The following is a 17193-nucleotide window of genomic DNA, read 5'->3' as shown; positions in this document are numbered from 1 at the left end:
AGACCGGAAAAGGACACAGAAAGGTATGTCTACTGTCTTCTTATGTTGTAGGAAATTGGACAATTTGCCATTTGGCTCAAACGTTACGTTAGCTATTACAGCTTTTTTCCCTCGCGTATATTTTCTTATACAAAACTTTATTATTTTTCTTTCGTCTCATAACAATTTTGTATTAAATTAAATAACTTATCTTTTATTAAATTCCCAAATTCCAAGATGGTCGCCAAGATTTATAATTTTTGAATTTCGAAATTAGCAAAGATTAATATATATATATATATACATATATATAATCGGATTTACCTCTTCAAGTTTCTCTCTCTTTCTTTTTTGTTTAAATAGAAAAGAAATACAATATCGTTTTTTGTTTGTTTTATAGCTAATTTTATTTTATTTATTTTCTCTTTCTAATCTTGCAAAACCCTAATTTTGACTCACCTGTAGAGAAATTCCTTCCCTTAAACTTAACCACCCGTAGAAAAAACACTTTTCATTTTCTTTTCTGGTAATTATGGATGTTTTTTAGGAGAATTTTCTCAAACTAAATCGTCCGCCATGGAAGAAGCTCTGTTCCTTCCCTTCACTTTCTGCTCCTGATCTGGTTGCATAACTACTCTCTTTTAAAAAAAAACCCAGAAATTTTCATCTCTCTCTCTTCCCTGTTTCGAATCTTACAAGCTCCGGATCTTTCAGTTTCTCTGTTCTGTACTTTAAGGTACTTGTGGATACCCATATCTCGCAAAAGCTCGAATCTTCCGTGATCACCAAGATTCGGCGGTCTTAGGGTTTTTCTGGGTTTTCCAAATTTGTGGGAATCTCCTCGCAGAATCACTGACCTTATGTCCGAATGGAGGAGAGAGAAGGAACCAACAATATCGGTTTCGGCCTGAAGCAACATGGAGCTTCTGATGGTTACCTCATGGACCCACCTCCACCTCCACGCCCCGAAAACCCTAGCCTGTTCCCGGGTCCCACCAGCTCCTCCTCCGCCGCAGCCGTGACGGCGACGGAAAACGCGGCTCCTCCGTTCAGCTTAACAATGCCCGCGGAGAATCTGTCCTCCGACCCGAAGAAGAGGAGAGGACGACCGAGAAAGTACAATCCTGATGGCACACTCGCTGTGACTCTATCTCCGATGCCCATCTCGTCTTCCGTACCGTTGACGGCGGAGTTTCCGCCCCGGAAACAAGGAAGAGGACGAGGAAGAGGAAGAGGAAGAGGAAGAGGAAGGTCCTCTAGATGGCTCGAGAAGTCTCAGATGTTCGAATTCGACAACCCAGGTGATGTTTTCAGCTGCAGTTAACTGTCTTTCTCCGAGCAACTACTGTTCTTTAGTTGACATACTTTTACGACATATCTGTAAGGAGCTTTATAGATTCGTTCTGTTCTGGAACTGGAACTAGAACTGGAACTGTTATTCATCTTATCCTATATTGGATCTGTCTGTTGTTTCGGTTTACCGTTGGTTGACTAGTGTGATGTTACAGTAGGAACATAACTTTGTCTGATACGCAAGTGAAACATCTGCAAGAACAAATCACTGGCTTGGAAAAGGGAACCCATCATAAAGTTTGAATCTTTACAAAATTCCCAGAAGAAGATACAACTCCGGCTCTTTGATCAGAGGGACAGAACAGAAGCATTAAGATTTCCGAATTATCCTGTCTTGCTTGTCTCTCTTGTTACCTTTTGTAGTTAGATAATGACATAATGTGGATTGTGTAACGTAGAACGGCTTTCTAATGTCGGATCTTTTCTGATTTCATTTTAATTTGGCCTCTTTTACGTTTTCAGATTCATCGAACGCCAAATTTACGTCGGTAGGAAGTGCAGATTTTCTTGGCGCGAGTTTTACGCCTCATGTGCTCACTGTTAATGCCAGTGAGGTATGAAATTGAAGATTCTTTATACGTTCTTGCAGTTTTCGGAGCATTCTTCTCGGAAATCCACTTGGTTTCCATACTAGAACACTGTACTCAAGAATCATTTTGAAGTTTGGTTGCTATGAGAACGTAGCGAGCTGATCTTGACATATCTTTAATGGACTCGTCTTTCGGGTTTTATTAGATTCTCGGGTTTCTAACCTTCGGGAATTTACAGGACGTGACGATGAAGGTAATGACATTCTCGCAGCAAGGTTCTCGTGCTATCTGCATTCTCTCAGCAACCGGCCCCATTTCCAATGTTACGCTTCGCCAGCCCATGACTTCCGGTGGCACTCTAACTTACGAGGTCTGTTTTCTGATATGTGATAGTACATTTGTCGATTGAACGAAACAGATTGTGCAATCTTCGAGGGTTTTTTTTTCACCTTTGTTCATTTGTTTTCATCAGGGTCGTTTCGAGATTCTCTCTTTGACGGGTTCATTTATGCCAAGCGAGAGTGGAGGGACTCGGAGTAGAGCTGGTGGGATGAGCGTCTCCCTTGCAGGACCCGATGGTCGTGTATTCGGTGGAGGACTTGCCGGTCTCTTTATCGCCGCTGGTCCAGTTCAGGTATCCCATCAAGTTTCTCCATCCATCTGTACTAAAATCCGAAAGACAAGCTTCGAAATCATTCATCTATCTGTCTGTCCCAAACTTGCTTTCATCACGTGAATTCTCCGTCCTAATCGTGTTCTCGTTCTCCATCCTGATTGATCGGTATTCCACAGGTCGTGGTCGGGAGTTTTATAGCTGGTCAAGAACAAGAACAACAGCCTCATCAAAAGAAGCAAAGGAAGCAAAAATTCGGGGTTCCACCCGCCATTCCGCCTCCTGCTTCTATCTCATTCGGGTCAGCAGAAGAACCGAGGGCAGACTTCGAAAGGCTCAACCCCGTTATTCCCGCACCGCCCGTCTCATTCTCACACGAAAACCTCGGCCTAACAAGCGCGAATCCCGTCTATAACTACCACACGAACTCAGCTAACCACGTCAAAGACTTGTTCGATTCTCTCCCAGAAGAAGAAGAAGAAGAAGAAGAAGAGGAAGAAGAAGCTGGAGAAGAAGACGACTATGGAGGTGATAGCCAATCTGACACAGAAGTTCCCAGCTGAAGAGTTGATCTTTGCTTTGTTGTTCGGATCAGACCAATGGGTTATAAAGAACCGATCTTGAATCCTTAGTTGTTTTTTTGCCAGATTTTTAGGTTTCGGTTCCAGAATTCATCTGATTTCTCTCTTTAAGATGAAAGATTTGTATTAGAGGATGTAATCTTTAGGTTCTTTCGTGTTTGCTGCTGCTGTAGGACTCCATGTAACGATGAAAAAAGGGACCCTGTGAGTGAATGAAGATGACCAACTCTTTTACATTGCTTTCTTTCCATGCTTTTTGTTTCTAATTTATATCATTTTTAATTTTAAGAAATATCTTAAAACGACGAGTTTTAACATAATTATTGAAATTACCCCAAAAACTCAAATTATCTAATCTAATAAAAGTTTATATTAAAAAAAATTATTCTTGAGGTTAACATTTTAGTTTGTAATATTTCACTTTACATTATTAAGTTAGAAACGTTTTCATCTTTTCGCTTATTAGAACTGTGGAGAAGTCTTAGCTTGTTATGTTAACTCTCGGCGTTCATTTCTCTCCTGTTCTTGTAACTTTTCACTCTGGGGTGAAAAATCAAATGATGAGAAAGGGTTTGGCTTTGGAACTGGTCCACCGATGGAGTTTTCACGTGGTGGGGCTTCTGACTTCTCGTGAGATGCTGTCCGACAAAATCTCGTACGGAGAAAGTGTGGTAATGACGAGATCAGTGCCTCGTCAATGTGTCTCCTTGCGTGTCCAACACCGTATGAACATTGCTGTTCATGAAAAAGAAGTTTCCCCCGTCACAGCTCTTGAACAAAAACATTAAAAAAAATCTTTCAAGAAAATGGATTTTTTAGATGAATATATATATAGATGTATATATATATATATATATATATATATATATATATATATATATATATATATATATATATATATATATGTTAATTACGATTTTAGCCAAGTTATAACTTTGGTATTGAAAGTTAATGATGGGTGCAGTGATTTATACTATATCATAAAATGAAAATACAAAAGTATATAAACGAATGTTTATTTAGTATGAAACTAGTAGTTGACACAAATCACCTTCATACCAAAAAAAAAACCCTTCGACCCATGTAGAGGGTTTCCAAAACCGGCAAACGAACAGGACCACGGAAACCAAAAAACGCATGCTTCGAGACCAAATCTGAAGACATTCACAGAGTCTTGGAAGTTCAGGATGGATTTATATGATTCATCTCTTCTGTTTCTTGTCTGCTTTTGCCTTTCCTCCACTGTAACTCTTGAAGTCATTTGTGGTGTCTCCTGTATTCTGCTTCTTCATCCCCTTCCTTCCTCCAAATCCAAACTTGGAATTCCGAAACTCCCTCTTCTTACCGTTCTTCCCTTGCCTTCCTTTCCCTCCCGATCAATCCCCGGGTGACACACCACTCGGTTTTTTCTTCCCCGATCTCTCGAAACCTTTGCCATTATCAAAATCCAGTTCGACCTCGCCCTCTTTATCAGCAAACCTGCTCTGTTGCCTCTGTTTCCTCCACTTCTTCACAGCCTCGATATCTTCCTTTGCTTAGCCCGCTCCTTCATTTTCTGCGCTTGTATTTCATTAGCCATTTTCTTGTTCTCCGTAGCCTTACTCCTCTCTTCTGCTTGCTCGACCTGTTTCTTCCCGTGAAGCCTGCCTTCACTTTCTCCATGTGGGCATAATTCGCCATCTCGGCATAATAATCTGAAGGTCTGAGGAAAGGTAGGCTCATCCCCTGAAATTTCTCGAAAGCCTGCCTCGTTCCTTCAAGGGCTTGAGTGTAGAAGGATAGCTCCCTTGCAAGGTCATCGTTTACTTCCATCTCTTGCCCCTGATCGATCTCCACCATTAACTTATGGAGCCAATCTACATTTCCTGGCCAGCATGCCGTGAAGTTTATCGAGGAGGCTGTCTCTCTTGTAAACATCATTCTTCGAAGTCTTGGGCAACTTCACAATTATTTCTTCTTCTAACTCTGAATCCGATTGTGACTCTGCTTCAGAGTCAGATGCTTCTTCCTCAAACACGTTCGTCTCATCATCTTCCAATATATCCTCATTCAATGCCATCTGTTCTAACTTGAAACAAAATCAATCCTTATTCAGGACCAGGACGACAAGAACTAGGATTTCTTGCAAAACCAAACCAAAAACCAACTTAAGGATGTGATATCCATGGCTTTGCCCTGTCTAGACTATAAATCAATACCAATATCGAATAAAAGTCACTCCAGGGATCCAGATTCACGGGCATCAGAAAAAATCCGACGTATTCAGAGATGTATTGATGCAGTCTAGGAAAAACTTCAGCACTAATAAAATGAAAATTTATAAGAACACATCCATGCCCTGCAGTTTACGATCAGTCACAGTTTGGCATACGAACTGGGTTGGTCCTTATACATGCAATGTAAACAAACATAAGTATATGAAAACATGAGACACCAAATATTTACATAAGAAATCCTATGGATGAAAGGAACATAAGCCAAAATTCTGCAGAAAGTGAAGTCAAGACCAATTATCTCCTGTGAAAGTCTTATCAGAGCAACTCAGTTACTATCTAAGATCAGAGAGGAGAACAAATAGAGTATTTCCTAAAAGACCATAAAAAAAGCAAGCTTTCGATAGACCCTAAACCCTAAATTGGATAAGAACAGCTTCTGTCTAGGAGAAACCCTGAAACCCGAATATCACCAGACACATGGATGCAGTCTCAAGAGAGAGAAACGATGAACCTCTACACGGAAATACAAATGGAGAACAAAGTTGGCGCCTAAACCCTGAAACAGAAGTCTCAGATTCAAACCAAACAGCAGAGAAATCAAGCTGAGACGAAACATGCAGAAACCAAAAAAAAGACCATCTGCAAAACCTTGATAAAAATGGATGCCTGCCCTTAAACCCTAGTTGAATTCTTAGCTCGATTTGTGAGGGCTTTAAAACGGGACGACGACACCGTTTCACCTCTCTTTTGTTTCCGTCAGGCCCAATTAGGCCCATCATCAACGTTTTCACTAGGATCTAGGCCCAATTAGGCCCAAATCCAAGGTTTCGGCTAGCCCCAGTAATTGATTCTTTTATACTTGACTCAATTTTGTCAAATTCATTTTTTCCAAAAACTATTTTTTATAAGAGTTCGATTCGGATTAAGTTTTTATTTATAAAAATGACACGACTATAACTGTTTATAGATTTTCTGACATTTTTGGATTATTTTCTTCTTTTTTCATATTGCATAAGTAGATTCTTTTCATTTCGGTGTCCGGAGTATCATAAAAAAAATACACAAAACATCAATTTAATATTTGTACATTATAATACAAAATATTACACGATTTCCGAAAAAAAAAACATGAACTTTGGAAAGTTTTTTATTTCCTTAAAAACCAGCACAAAACTGGTGGGGAAAAATGAAAATACACACCAGGACAAGATCTAGAGCTCCGTGTTGCGAGGAGGGGAACTCGTTTAAACTCCGACTCCGGAACTGGTCGCTTCCATCAAGCCGTTGCGTATCTGGTCGCTGATATCCCTCACGTGACCTGGTCCGTGCGGCAGAAACACAGTGGTGTTCTTCGAAGAGTTCCCCAAGTCCCGGATTGTATCAAAGTACTGAGTGATCATTATCAGATCCATCACTTCCTTTGCCGAGGTTCCTTCTACTTTGTGCGAGAAGTTCAATATGTTCTCCCTCAACCCGTCGGTGATTGCCTGCCTCTGTCTCGCCACCCCGACCCCTCCCAGATACTTCGCTTCCGCTTCGGCTTCGGCTTTCTTCACTTGCAGGATCTTCTCTGCCTCTCCTTTGTAAACGCTCGCAAGTTGCAGCCTTTGAGCTGCATTTGCCAAATCCATTCTTGGGTTAATGCGGAAAAAGGCGAAACCAATGGCAATGAAATTTTACAGCATCGGTCTCTAAACCCATTACAAGTGACGAACATTCTAGGCCACTACCGTATGAAAACAATACAATTTACTTCCATGAGAGGCCGAAATTAAGTTTACCTGCATTGATTTCGTTCATTGCCCTTCGTACGGAAGGATCGGGTATAATGTCAACCATCAGAATGTGCTCAATGCTGTACCCGTAAGCTCCCATCACCTGGTGAAACAATTTCAAATTCAATCATGAGCACTGGAAAGTCGCCGGTACATAAGGTGAGCGTTTTTATACGCTCGCCATTCATCAATCATGTAGAGGAACAAACCGAAAATTGTCCTAAGCAATCTAAATAACAGATCTAGTTGAGTTACTCAAAACTTCTACCGCTCAAATTCATCCATAACATAGCGCTAATGCAGGAACACGTTCTTGCACTAGGAATATCTAGATTGATTCCAAATTCTGTTATAGAACAACTGCTCAACAAGAGAGTCCTGAAAAGGAAAAAGAAAAATCTCGTCGATACATCGGATGAAACGATCCAAGACAGTGACGGGTTACCTTCTCGAGTTCCTCAAGAACAGCCTTGGCGACTTCACCCTTCTGCTCGAACAGCTCATCCAGTGTCATCCTTGGGACCAAAGCTCTAACCACTTTGACAGAAAAAAAAACGAACATAAATAAGATCAATGGGAACAAATTTCAATGAAATATCCAAAAAAGAACCAAGATTTACCATCAAAGACATAAGCCTGGATCTGCTCTCTCGGGTTTTGCAGCTCGTAGAACGCATCATCAGCATTTGCTTTCACTACACGAAACTGGATTGAGCAAACCAACTGCACAAACACATTATCCTGAAACCCACAAGACATGTTGATTAATCTCTGTTTAGAATCAGATTAACCATATCCTATTTTTTATTTTCAAAGCTTGACAAAAAAAAACACAAATAGGTATCGTGGATTCGAGGGAAGCCCAGGATCAATCACTCTCACCAAACTATTGATCGATCAAATTGATTTTCAGACAAAATCAAACCAAAATTTCAAATTCTCGGCGAAATCGACCGAAAAGAATCAAGCCCTATAGGAGATTACGCGGAAATTAAGGAGGATTCAAAGGAACACCGACCTTGGTTTTGGTCTCGATTTTGACGTCGAGAGAGTTGATCCTGGTGGAGAGAACTCCGGCGAGCCACTGACCGGCGAAAGGGTTGAAGAAGTGAAACCCAGGTTCGGCGAGCCGCTCGAATCGCCCCCACCGCTCCACCACGCCAACGCTCGCCTGATCGATGCACCCTCCAAATACGCAGAACGTGTTCCCCATCTCTCTCTCGCGCGCGCACACAATTCTACGCGACAGCCAAGGTTTGGAAGATGGCGGAAGTCAGCCTCCCGAAAAGGGTGTCGGACCACTTGGGGGGTAATATAGGAGCTCCATTGTAGATGACTGACTTTTACAGCCGTCCGATTAAAGGGTGAGGAAATGGTCAGAAACATCAACGGTTAAGGATTGATAACTTGAAAGATATACGGTAACTACCTAGGACTGTTTGCAGGCGATTTTGCTCTCTGCAATAAGCAATCTCCGCTGTTTGTTATTTCAAAAATTGGAAAATCTCAACAAAAAAAAATATCTGAATTTCTTAATTTTAAAAAAATAAATTTTAAATTTTATTTTTTTAATAAAAAAATCCAAAATTTTTAAATTTTTATTATTTTTAAATTTGAATAATGATATGATATAGCGATATCCTACTTAACAAATAAATATTTTGACCATATCTAATATATTATCATCCATATCACCATATCGAAATATCCTATGATCAATAGATTTAAAAATGATAAGAATTATAAAATTTAGATTTATTTGATTGAAAAATAAAATTGAAGTTTTATTGGATAAAAATTAAAGTTGAAGTTTTATTTTATAAAAATTTGAGATTTTTTTTTTTGATTTTTTCTTTAAAAATAATCCAATGAGAGATTATTTTGAAGAAGTTAAAAAAAAAAGTTTTACGGTTCATTTGATTAGAAAAACGGCCCATTACTATAAAGTGAGTAGAGTCCAACCAAGGTATTCATTCATTCGTTCATCTTTGTAACGAAAAACGACATGCATGTCATTGGGAACGGGCGTTTCAATTCGTGAAAAACGGCACACATGTTCAACAAGATGTGGCATAACGTGAGATTGTGCGAGCCAATATGCAAAACCCATTTATGAAATTGTTCAAGTATATACATTCATAAACTCGACGACATGATATTAATATGAAGGATGTGAAAGTTTTACGTCTATAATATATTGATGTATTAACTGTAGCCAATGAGATGAAGGTAATTAAAAACACACGCAAGAATACCACAGTTTGCCATTAAATTCAATAGAATAAAAAAATTGGTAATAAGAGAAAACAAAAGTTCTTTAAAATCCTAAATCTGCACACAAAAGAGTATCAAAATTCACAATTCTTTTTTTTCGCCTCTCAATCACACACACACACACACACACACACACATACATATATATATATATCATAATCATTCTGTTTGCTTATAAAGGGTTTTTATAAAAGAAAATGCGATTAATTTAGACTGTAGGATAAATGAAATGAATAGAGAAGAATATAAATAAAGTAGACGAGGAACATTTTTCTTATAAACTTTTGTGTAGTTCTTTCTAAACGGAATACTAACGAAAACATATATTCCATTTCCATCACAAATTTTTAAAAAAAATGTTGAATATTTAAATATTTTGGAAATTTACATAACATTGCAATGTTTATTTGATGTAGACTTTTATCATATTTAAAGTTCTATAATAAAAAAAACATATATAAGCTTTTTATTAATAAAAAACAATAATGGATGTTTTAGGTACGACGTTATAAAATAAAATATTTATTTACATTTATAATAGTATGACAATAAAAAACTAAAATAAGTAATAATCAAACTAATATATAAAATTTAATTTCATAAACATATTTCTCATTATTATTTTCCTCTGGTCGGATTGTCTGAATACAATATAAATTACACTAGAAAAAAAAAAGCTCATTTAAAAATCCCACTTAAGTGACTACTTAATATGATAAAAAAAAATTTATAATTTTAGGTATTTGTGTGATTTAGACCTTAATTATGCTAACTGATACATCTCAATCAAGGGAGCACTGATCTAGTTAATTATACTTTAGCTAAGTTAATTTCCCCTCCTTAATTTCCCTTTAATGCGATTTTGCTCAACTTTAATGATTATAGTGTTCTTTTTATATTCCTTTCTGCTACGTATCTTTCATCTTGTCTTTACGGTTATCTCTTATGTATGAAGAATACAGGAAAGTTTTACTTGACATAGACAATATATATATATATATATATATATTTATAAGGTAACATTTAAATTCCACCAATATATAATTGCTAAAAGGTATTTGTTTCATGATTGCCATTGTTTTGATTGTTTTGGCAAAAGAAGGGGAAAAAGTAAATATTTTTGCTACTTAGTCTTGATTTTGTTTTTTTACGAATCCCAACAATAATTTGGTCGCGCTTTCACTTCAATCACTTATTTTCACCTCCACAGTTGTAATCACTGCTTTGGGTCCCCCCTCTGTCACCCAAAACTATTGATCCCGAAATTTACAGAAAAATCTCCTCTGACTTGGGCCGTACTAAGATTCTTTGAAAATATCAGGCTAAGATATTTTCAATGAATTAAGATTTTTATCAATTATTATGCATGCATGCTGTTATATACGAATTCAATTTCATCATTTACTTCCCTTCCGGTTGAAGAATCGAAAACTAATTTATACACACACAAAAAAAAAAAAACAGAATTAGTCCCCCATTTTCTTTTCCAATTTTACAATAATTATTTACATGGAGTAATGACAATATATAAACAAAAACAAGAAAAAGAACGCATAGGTGCTCACTGCTCACCGTTGATTGGAACGTGATATACACGCGCTGCGTTGGAGGAGTACGGAATCTTGAGAGCGCCCCGACCGTGCGTGCAGTTCCACTAGATCCCTTCACACACAGACCGCAAAATTTACGCGACGCTGTCTCTCCCACGCGCTGATGACGTGTCAGTGTATCCACACGTGCCTCGTGTTTATTGCCATGTCAGCACGTCTGCCAGGTTGTCCATCGGTCACAGTAACGTCACTATCTTAGGTGGGACCCGCTTTTGGAGCTTTTCTGGGCCCACTTGGCGCGTAGCTTTCAATCTCAGCTGTACGATCTTCCATGCTGCTTATAATACTAATTATTATTATTAATTTATTTCTGTTCACATAAAATCATGGCAAAGAGCCGCGCAATTCGCTCCGCGATTGAGATGGACCCGCCTCCCTTATCCTTTTTCAGGTTTCTCTTTGTTTTCTTCTTCTTTTTTCCTTCTATTTTATTCTCTGTAATCTCCATATACACATATATAAATTTTATATTATCTTCATATATATATATATAATGTAGGTCGAATAGCCTATAGTGGCGTTCATGCTTGTCCGTCTTAGGCATGAAAGTTTTACACACAAATACATGTTACTCTCTCTCTCTCTCTCTCTCTATATATATATATATATATATATTCTTCAATAAATATTGTTATTAATGTAGTTGAGTGTGTATATATAAACATATAAGACAAATAAAAACGAGAGAATGTTAAAATAATGGATGAAGAGGAAAAACCTAATATCCTACGCTTCATTGGGAAGATCGTTTTTTGGCCGTTTATCTTATTTTTATATTTTCGATTAATTGGAAGTATGAAAAAACACCGAAATCCCAAATATTCTCGTCGGAAACCTCAAAATGCCGATTACATGAAATAATTTAAGAACTATAATGTTTCAATGGTACACCGGTTACTTAATATTAACTTTTTATTACATATTTTTTATTGGAAAATGTAAAAGTAAAGAGAGATAATTACACTACAACTATTGAATAAAGTTTTTTTGACGGATTCATTGATATATCTGAGCATCATATCGTGATTATTAGAAAATATAGTATCGAAGGAATAAAGATTGATTTAATCAAGGAATATAAATAGAAAAATGTTAGGAGAGTAAAGAACTCGTATTATTCGATTTTTCTTATTTAATATTTTTTTAGGTCGTTGCGGAAAATTATGACAATAAATAATACGATAACAGAAGATGCTAAAAATATATTTTGTATTTTTTTTCTTTTAGCAAAAATGAGGCTGAAAATTACGGATCCCTTGTATTTATACATTGGATGACCTATCATGTTTTGATTGGATTTTTTCGGGTTTATTTATTTTTATTTAAAACAAATAATTTGTCAAACTTTTATATATAATTTTGGTTATATTCCAAGTTCGATTTGGTTAAAATTTTGTACCCAATTTGAGTTTTTAAAATTATTTTTATATTAAATTAATTTATTATATATATATATATATATAGATTGCAAAACAAATTCCTAATGTATATTTATTTCTTATATATACATTCCGTCCGTTGCACCATACTTGAAATGAATAAGGAAGACAAAAGCATACAACATATACCCAAATTAAATAAATTGAGGAAAATCCAATTATTTTGTGCAATTATAAAAAGTATATGCTATAAAATTTTCAAATCTTATATTATCTAAAAACAATCTAAAACTACAACGTATTTGAATATTTAGATTATGTAAAAAAAAATATTTAATCTAAAAATAATTAGATGAAATTTTAAAAATTAAATTAAGTAAAGAATCTTAAATAAATTTGACAATAATTTAAAACAAACGATTTTCCGAAAATTAATAAGTCTCAATGAAATATAATTCAAACATAATCAAAAAATTAAACTGATTTAAAAAATAAATAAATAATCTTAATTTTTTTTGGTAAAGAAAACAAATCTTAATTTTAATTTGACAATAACCAACTTCAAATATAGTTAAAAAAAATTATTTGTATTTTTTGTATAGACCCTCCTAATTCTTTTGAATGTGCAAATCATATGTTTTTTTTTCTTCCTAATTTCTAGTTGTCAATTGACTAACCCATCTTTTCGGGTGTCTATCATTCTTATTTATGTCATTCATAAAAGACCCAATTTATGGCTCGAAAAAAAACAAATCTTCCTAACTTTTGCCGGCAGGATTCACGAAAAAAGAGAAAAAGAAACCGAAAATACAGAAGAAAATTTATAATTTTTATACAGATTACAAACTAAAATCAATTTAAATTTTAAAAACCCAACACCGTTTATACTATATAGTATTTTACTAAATGTTAGTAACTAGAAATGGATATTTAGATTCAAATGTCAGAATCTGATATAAACAAATCCAATCCAATTTCAAAATAGAATATGTAGATTATATTTGATTTTTTAAATTATTGAATAGGAGACCGTTTTAAATTTAATATGAAAATATAATTTTAAAACAATTACAACAACATCATCGCCTTAATCCTGAATTTATTTGGGATCGACCGCATGAATTCTTCTTTTCCATTCATTTCGGTTTTGCGTAATATTCTCCGAAATTTACAATATATCCAAGTCATTTTTAATGACTCGTTCTCAAGTAAGTCTAGGTATACTCTTTTCTCGTTTCTTCACTTCCATCATTATATTCTCTAATTTTTTAACCGGAATATCTAATGGTCTATATTTTACATGTCCAAACCACCTTAAACGTCCCTCACATAATTTCTCTTCTAAGGTTATGACTCATAATTTCTCTCTAATACTCTTATTTTGAATTCGGTCTATTTTGTATATCCACACATCTATCGTAACATTTTCGTCTCGGCCATACATATTTTAGACACATGTTATCTTTTTGCCGCCCAACACTCACTACCATACATCAATGCGGATCTTATGGTAGTACGGTAAAATTTTTCCTTCAACCGTATAGAGACTTTACGATCGCAAAGAATCTCGTGGCTTATCTCCATTCCATCCATCCCGTTTTTATCCTATGAATAACATCTTTTGATTACTAAAAATTAAATTTGATGAATATAAATAAATATCAGCCGAGAAAAGTATATTGCAAAACAAAATTTCTTAAAATTCGATAAATTTAAAACTGTAAACTAAAATAGCCAAATAAAAAAAAACAAATCAAAACCTAAATATAAAAAAAATTGAAAATTTCATTACATCTATATCCAAACTGAAATTTTATCGCAAGTGGCTCCAATAAAAGACAAAACATGCAACGTCCAATCCCGTACCCACACTGCCTTGATTCCATACCCACGAAAATTTTTATTTTTTTCAAATTCGTGTATAAATTTGTGGTCCTAAAAAGGGAAAATTAATAAATCTAAAAAAGGAGGTCCATCACAGAGAGGAGAGAGAAAAAACTCAAAGCGTGGAGGAAAACCCTAAATTACCCCTGAAGGCCATCAAATTTCCCGCGCAAAGAGAACCGAAAACAAAGTTGCTGACGTCAGATCAAAGACCATCGGACGGCTACAAACGACGCCGTTTGTCTCCTTGTCGGGTCCCACTTGTCCACCTCACTTTTAAGAATCCATCTGTCCTCCATTACCCCGCATCTCTATGACCCATCAAAACAATTGAAACTTTATGTAAAATTACATAAGAATTCGAAAACCTACATAAATATTGCGTGTATTTAATTTTATTTATCATACACCAAAAAATATATACTCTTTAAAATATTTGAATATTCTAAATATAACAAATAAAATATGTTACGTCAAAAAAAATTTAGAAAAAAAGACAGCTTTACATACTTGTTAATTCGGGTAATATTACAAATTCCGTTTTAATTTAATAAAAGGTTTGTTTGAGCATAAAAGGGAATTATTTTAGAAAAAAATTGAAAATAGTTTAATTACTTAATTGTTCTATATATGTATACACACTCACTCTCTCGTCTCTCGGACCACAAAATTCAAAACCTCTCTCCTCCCTTTCATTTTTTCTCCTCACAAAAGGAGAATGCGTTGTGTTCTGGTGCTACTCAGCCTCACCGTGACGACGGTGTTCGTCGTATTTCCACCGCCAGTGATAGGATGGAGGCCGTGGCCCCACCAAACTAACGGCTCAGATCAAACCTTTGGCGGGTCCAAGAAATACGAAGGCTCATCGGACCTCGTCCACCTCCGATACCATATGGGTCCTGTCCTCACCACCAACATCACCGTACACCCAATCTGGTATGGCACGTGGCAAAAGTCCCAGAAGAAGGTCATCCGTGAGTTCATCAATTCAATCTCAGCCGTCGGATCCAAGCGCCCCTCCGTCTCCGGGTGGTGGAGGACCGTACAGCTGTACACAGACCAGACCGGCTCCAACATAACCGGTACGGTCCGGCTAGGAGAAGAGAAAAACGACCGGTTCTACTCCCACGGCAAATCCCTGACCCGGTTATCGATTCAGTCCGTGATAAAATCCGCCGTCACGGCGAGATCACGGCCGTTACCTGTGAACCCGAAGAGTGGTCTCTATCTACTCCTCACATCTGCTGACGTGTACGTTCAGGATTTCTGCGGGCAAGTTTGTGGGTTCCACTATTTCACTTTCCCATCCATCGTAGGGTTCACGCTTCCTTACGCCTGGGTTGGAAATTCGGCCAAGTACTGTCCAGGAGTTTGTGCTTATCCTTTTGCCGTACCGGAGTACATCCCTGGGCTAACGGCGTTAAAGTCGCCTAACGGAGACGTCGGAGTCGACGGAATGATAAGCGTTATCGGTCACGAAATTGCTGAGCTGGCGACGAACCCGCTCGTGAACGCTTGGTACGCGGGTCCGGACCCGGTGGCACCGGTGGAAATAGCCGACTTGTGCGAGGGTATCTATGGAACTGGAGGTGGCGGGTCGTACACGGGGCAGATGTTGAACGATCACGATGGTGCCACGTACAACATGCACGGGATCCGACGGCGATACTTGGTTCAATGGGTCTGGAACCATATGGTTAATTACTGTACCGGCCCCAATGCGCTTGATCATTAGTGGCATTTTTGTATTTTTGCTTTTGTGGATTCGAGCGCTTAGAGCTTTGTTGGGATTTGAATTGCATTGCATGATGATTAATAGTAGTAGTTAAGGATGTTAATTATGTAATGATATTATTTATGCATTAATGTATACTACTTTGGTATACTTATATATTATGTAATGTTATCCTCTCTTTTATTTTATTTTTTTGTTAAATTTTGCATTTTTATTTATAGAAATGAGAAGAGGAATAAATGTTGGAATTTTTGGTGGGCACGTAGAAGAGGTGCGGTTCGGGAGGTTAGGTAACGAGTTGCAATCAAATTTTCTATTTTCTATTTTCTTATATAATGTTTTTTGTCCACAGTGCAAGTATCAAAAGCCATTGGTAACATGGATTTCAATTAATTTTCGTAAGCAACTTTAATATTTGATAGATATTTTTTTTATATCTCGCAGGAATCACAATAAAATTTTGTTTTTAGATTCTCTTCTGGTCTCGTGATGCAGAGATATTTAGATACTTGGGTTGGGTTATATGAAAATGAATAGAGAATCAAATCAAATTGAATAGTATATAACTATATCCAAATAAATATATATACAAGTTCAATATAAAAAATGGAATGGATATATTTTATGAAATTTAAATATAAAAAAAAATCCAAATGTCTGTCAATATGCGTTATTATTTCTTGATACAATGGATTAAACTAAATAGTCTAAATATATAATATGGAAATGTATGTAATACAATTAAAAAAATGATTAAGTGAGAGCTCTCTGAAACAGCTGTCTTGTCAATTTCCTAAAGCGAGAACCAAAAGTCTTGCGAGTTTAGACGACCCTTTGACTCCAACATGTTTATATTTCATAATTCATTTATTTATATGTGTACATATATATATATATATATATATATATATATTCATGGTTCAAATATAGGAAGTACATTTCTCAATAAGATTTTGATTGTTACACAAAATAGTTATAATTAAACCCATCTACGTACGTACTAAAATTTAGAAATCTTATAAGATGCATATATATATATATATATATTTGTTTTTTTTCTTTCAAGTATGCATGAATTGCTCGATTTCTATATTCTACCGTTTGGGAAGATCATTGTTCAATTTTCTGATATTAGGGTTTAAAAACACAGGTACTAGAAGGAAACCGGTCTGATAAGCTCGAGATCATATTTTGGATGCGTGATGAATAAAACTACATTTCATAGTAATACGCAATATGTTGCAAAGACTAACCCTATAAAATT

At 36.1% G+C, this 17193-nt stretch overlaps 3 protein-coding genes and 1 pseudogene across 3 annotated transcripts; 2 read left to right on the top strand and 2 right to left on the bottom strand.

The window, feature by feature from the left end:
• The first annotated feature begins 466 nt into the window (after positions 1–466).
• Positions 467–3300, top strand: LOC104825071 (AT-hook motif nuclear-localized protein 4-like). The gene is made up of 5 exons (XM_010557323.2): positions 467–1280; positions 1795–1886; positions 2101–2232; positions 2335–2496; positions 2655–3300. Exons 1-5 carry the CDS (start codon positions 848–850, stop codon positions 3036–3038), a joined length of 1203 nt encoding a protein of 400 aa, XP_010555625.1. The 5' UTR covers positions 467–847; the 3' UTR covers positions 3039–3300.
• A 756-nt stretch (positions 3301–4056) lies between these two features.
• On the bottom strand, positions 4057–5937 carry LOC104825070 (annotated as a pseudogene).
• A 464-nt stretch (positions 5938–6401) lies between these two features.
• LOC104825069 (hypersensitive-induced response protein 4) lies at positions 6402–8334 on the bottom strand. Its single transcript, XM_010557322.1, has 5 exons — positions 8066–8334; positions 7668–7788; positions 7493–7584; positions 7054–7150; positions 6402–6884 (listed from the first exon to the last, which is right to left on the bottom strand). The coding sequence occupies exons 1-5, from the start codon at positions 8258–8260 to the stop codon at positions 6517–6519; spliced, it is 873 nt and encodes a 290-aa protein (XP_010555624.1). The 5' UTR covers positions 8261–8334; the 3' UTR covers positions 6402–6516.
• Positions 8335–14848: 6514 nt separating this feature from the next.
• On the top strand, positions 14849–16112 carry LOC104825068 (protein EXORDIUM-like 3). Its single transcript, XM_010557321.2, has one exon. The coding sequence runs from the start codon at positions 14913–14915 to the stop codon at positions 15927–15929; it is 1017 nt and encodes a 338-aa protein (XP_010555623.1). The 5' UTR covers positions 14849–14912; the 3' UTR covers positions 15930–16112.
• The last annotated feature ends 1081 nt before the right edge of the window (positions 16113–17193 follow it).

Source organism: Tarenaya hassleriana, unplaced genomic scaffold (assembly GCF_000463585.1).
Source record: "Tarenaya hassleriana unplaced genomic scaffold, ASM46358v1 Cleome42, whole genome shotgun sequence".
In the NCBI taxonomy this organism is placed as follows: domain Eukaryota; kingdom Viridiplantae; phylum Streptophyta; class Magnoliopsida; order Brassicales; family Cleomaceae; genus Tarenaya; species Tarenaya hassleriana.
Note: the sequence above shows the minus strand (reverse complement) of the source record. Positions and strands in the feature narration are given on the sequence as shown.

Coding starts and splice junctions, on each gene's coding strand:
- LOC104825071 (XM_010557323.2), top strand. CDS start 848: ATGGAGGAGAGAGAAGGAACCAACAATATCGGTTTCGGCCTGAAGCAA. Junction 2,233..2,334: donor GTGGCACTCTAACTTACGAG/GTCTGTTTTCTG, acceptor TGTTTTCATCAG/GGTCGTTTCGAGATTCTCTC. Junction 2,497..2,654: donor TCGCCGCTGGTCCAGTTCAG/GTATCCCATCAA, acceptor GGTATTCCACAG/GTCGTGGTCGGGAGTTTTAT.
- LOC104825069 (XM_010557322.1), bottom strand. CDS start 8,260: ATGGGGAACACGTTCTGCGTATTTGGAGGGTGCATCGATCAGGCGAGC. Junction 7,789..8,065: donor AAATCGAGACCAAAACCAAG/GTCGGTGTTCCT, acceptor TGTGGGTTTCAG/GATAATGTGTTTGTGCAGTT. Junction 6,885..7,053: donor AATGAACGAAATCAATGCAG/GTAAACTTAATT, acceptor TGGCAAATGCAG/CTCAAAGGCTGCAACTTGCG.
- LOC104825068 (XM_010557321.2), top strand. CDS start 14,913: ATGCGTTGTGTTCTGGTGCTACTCAGCCTCACCGTGACGACGGTGTTC.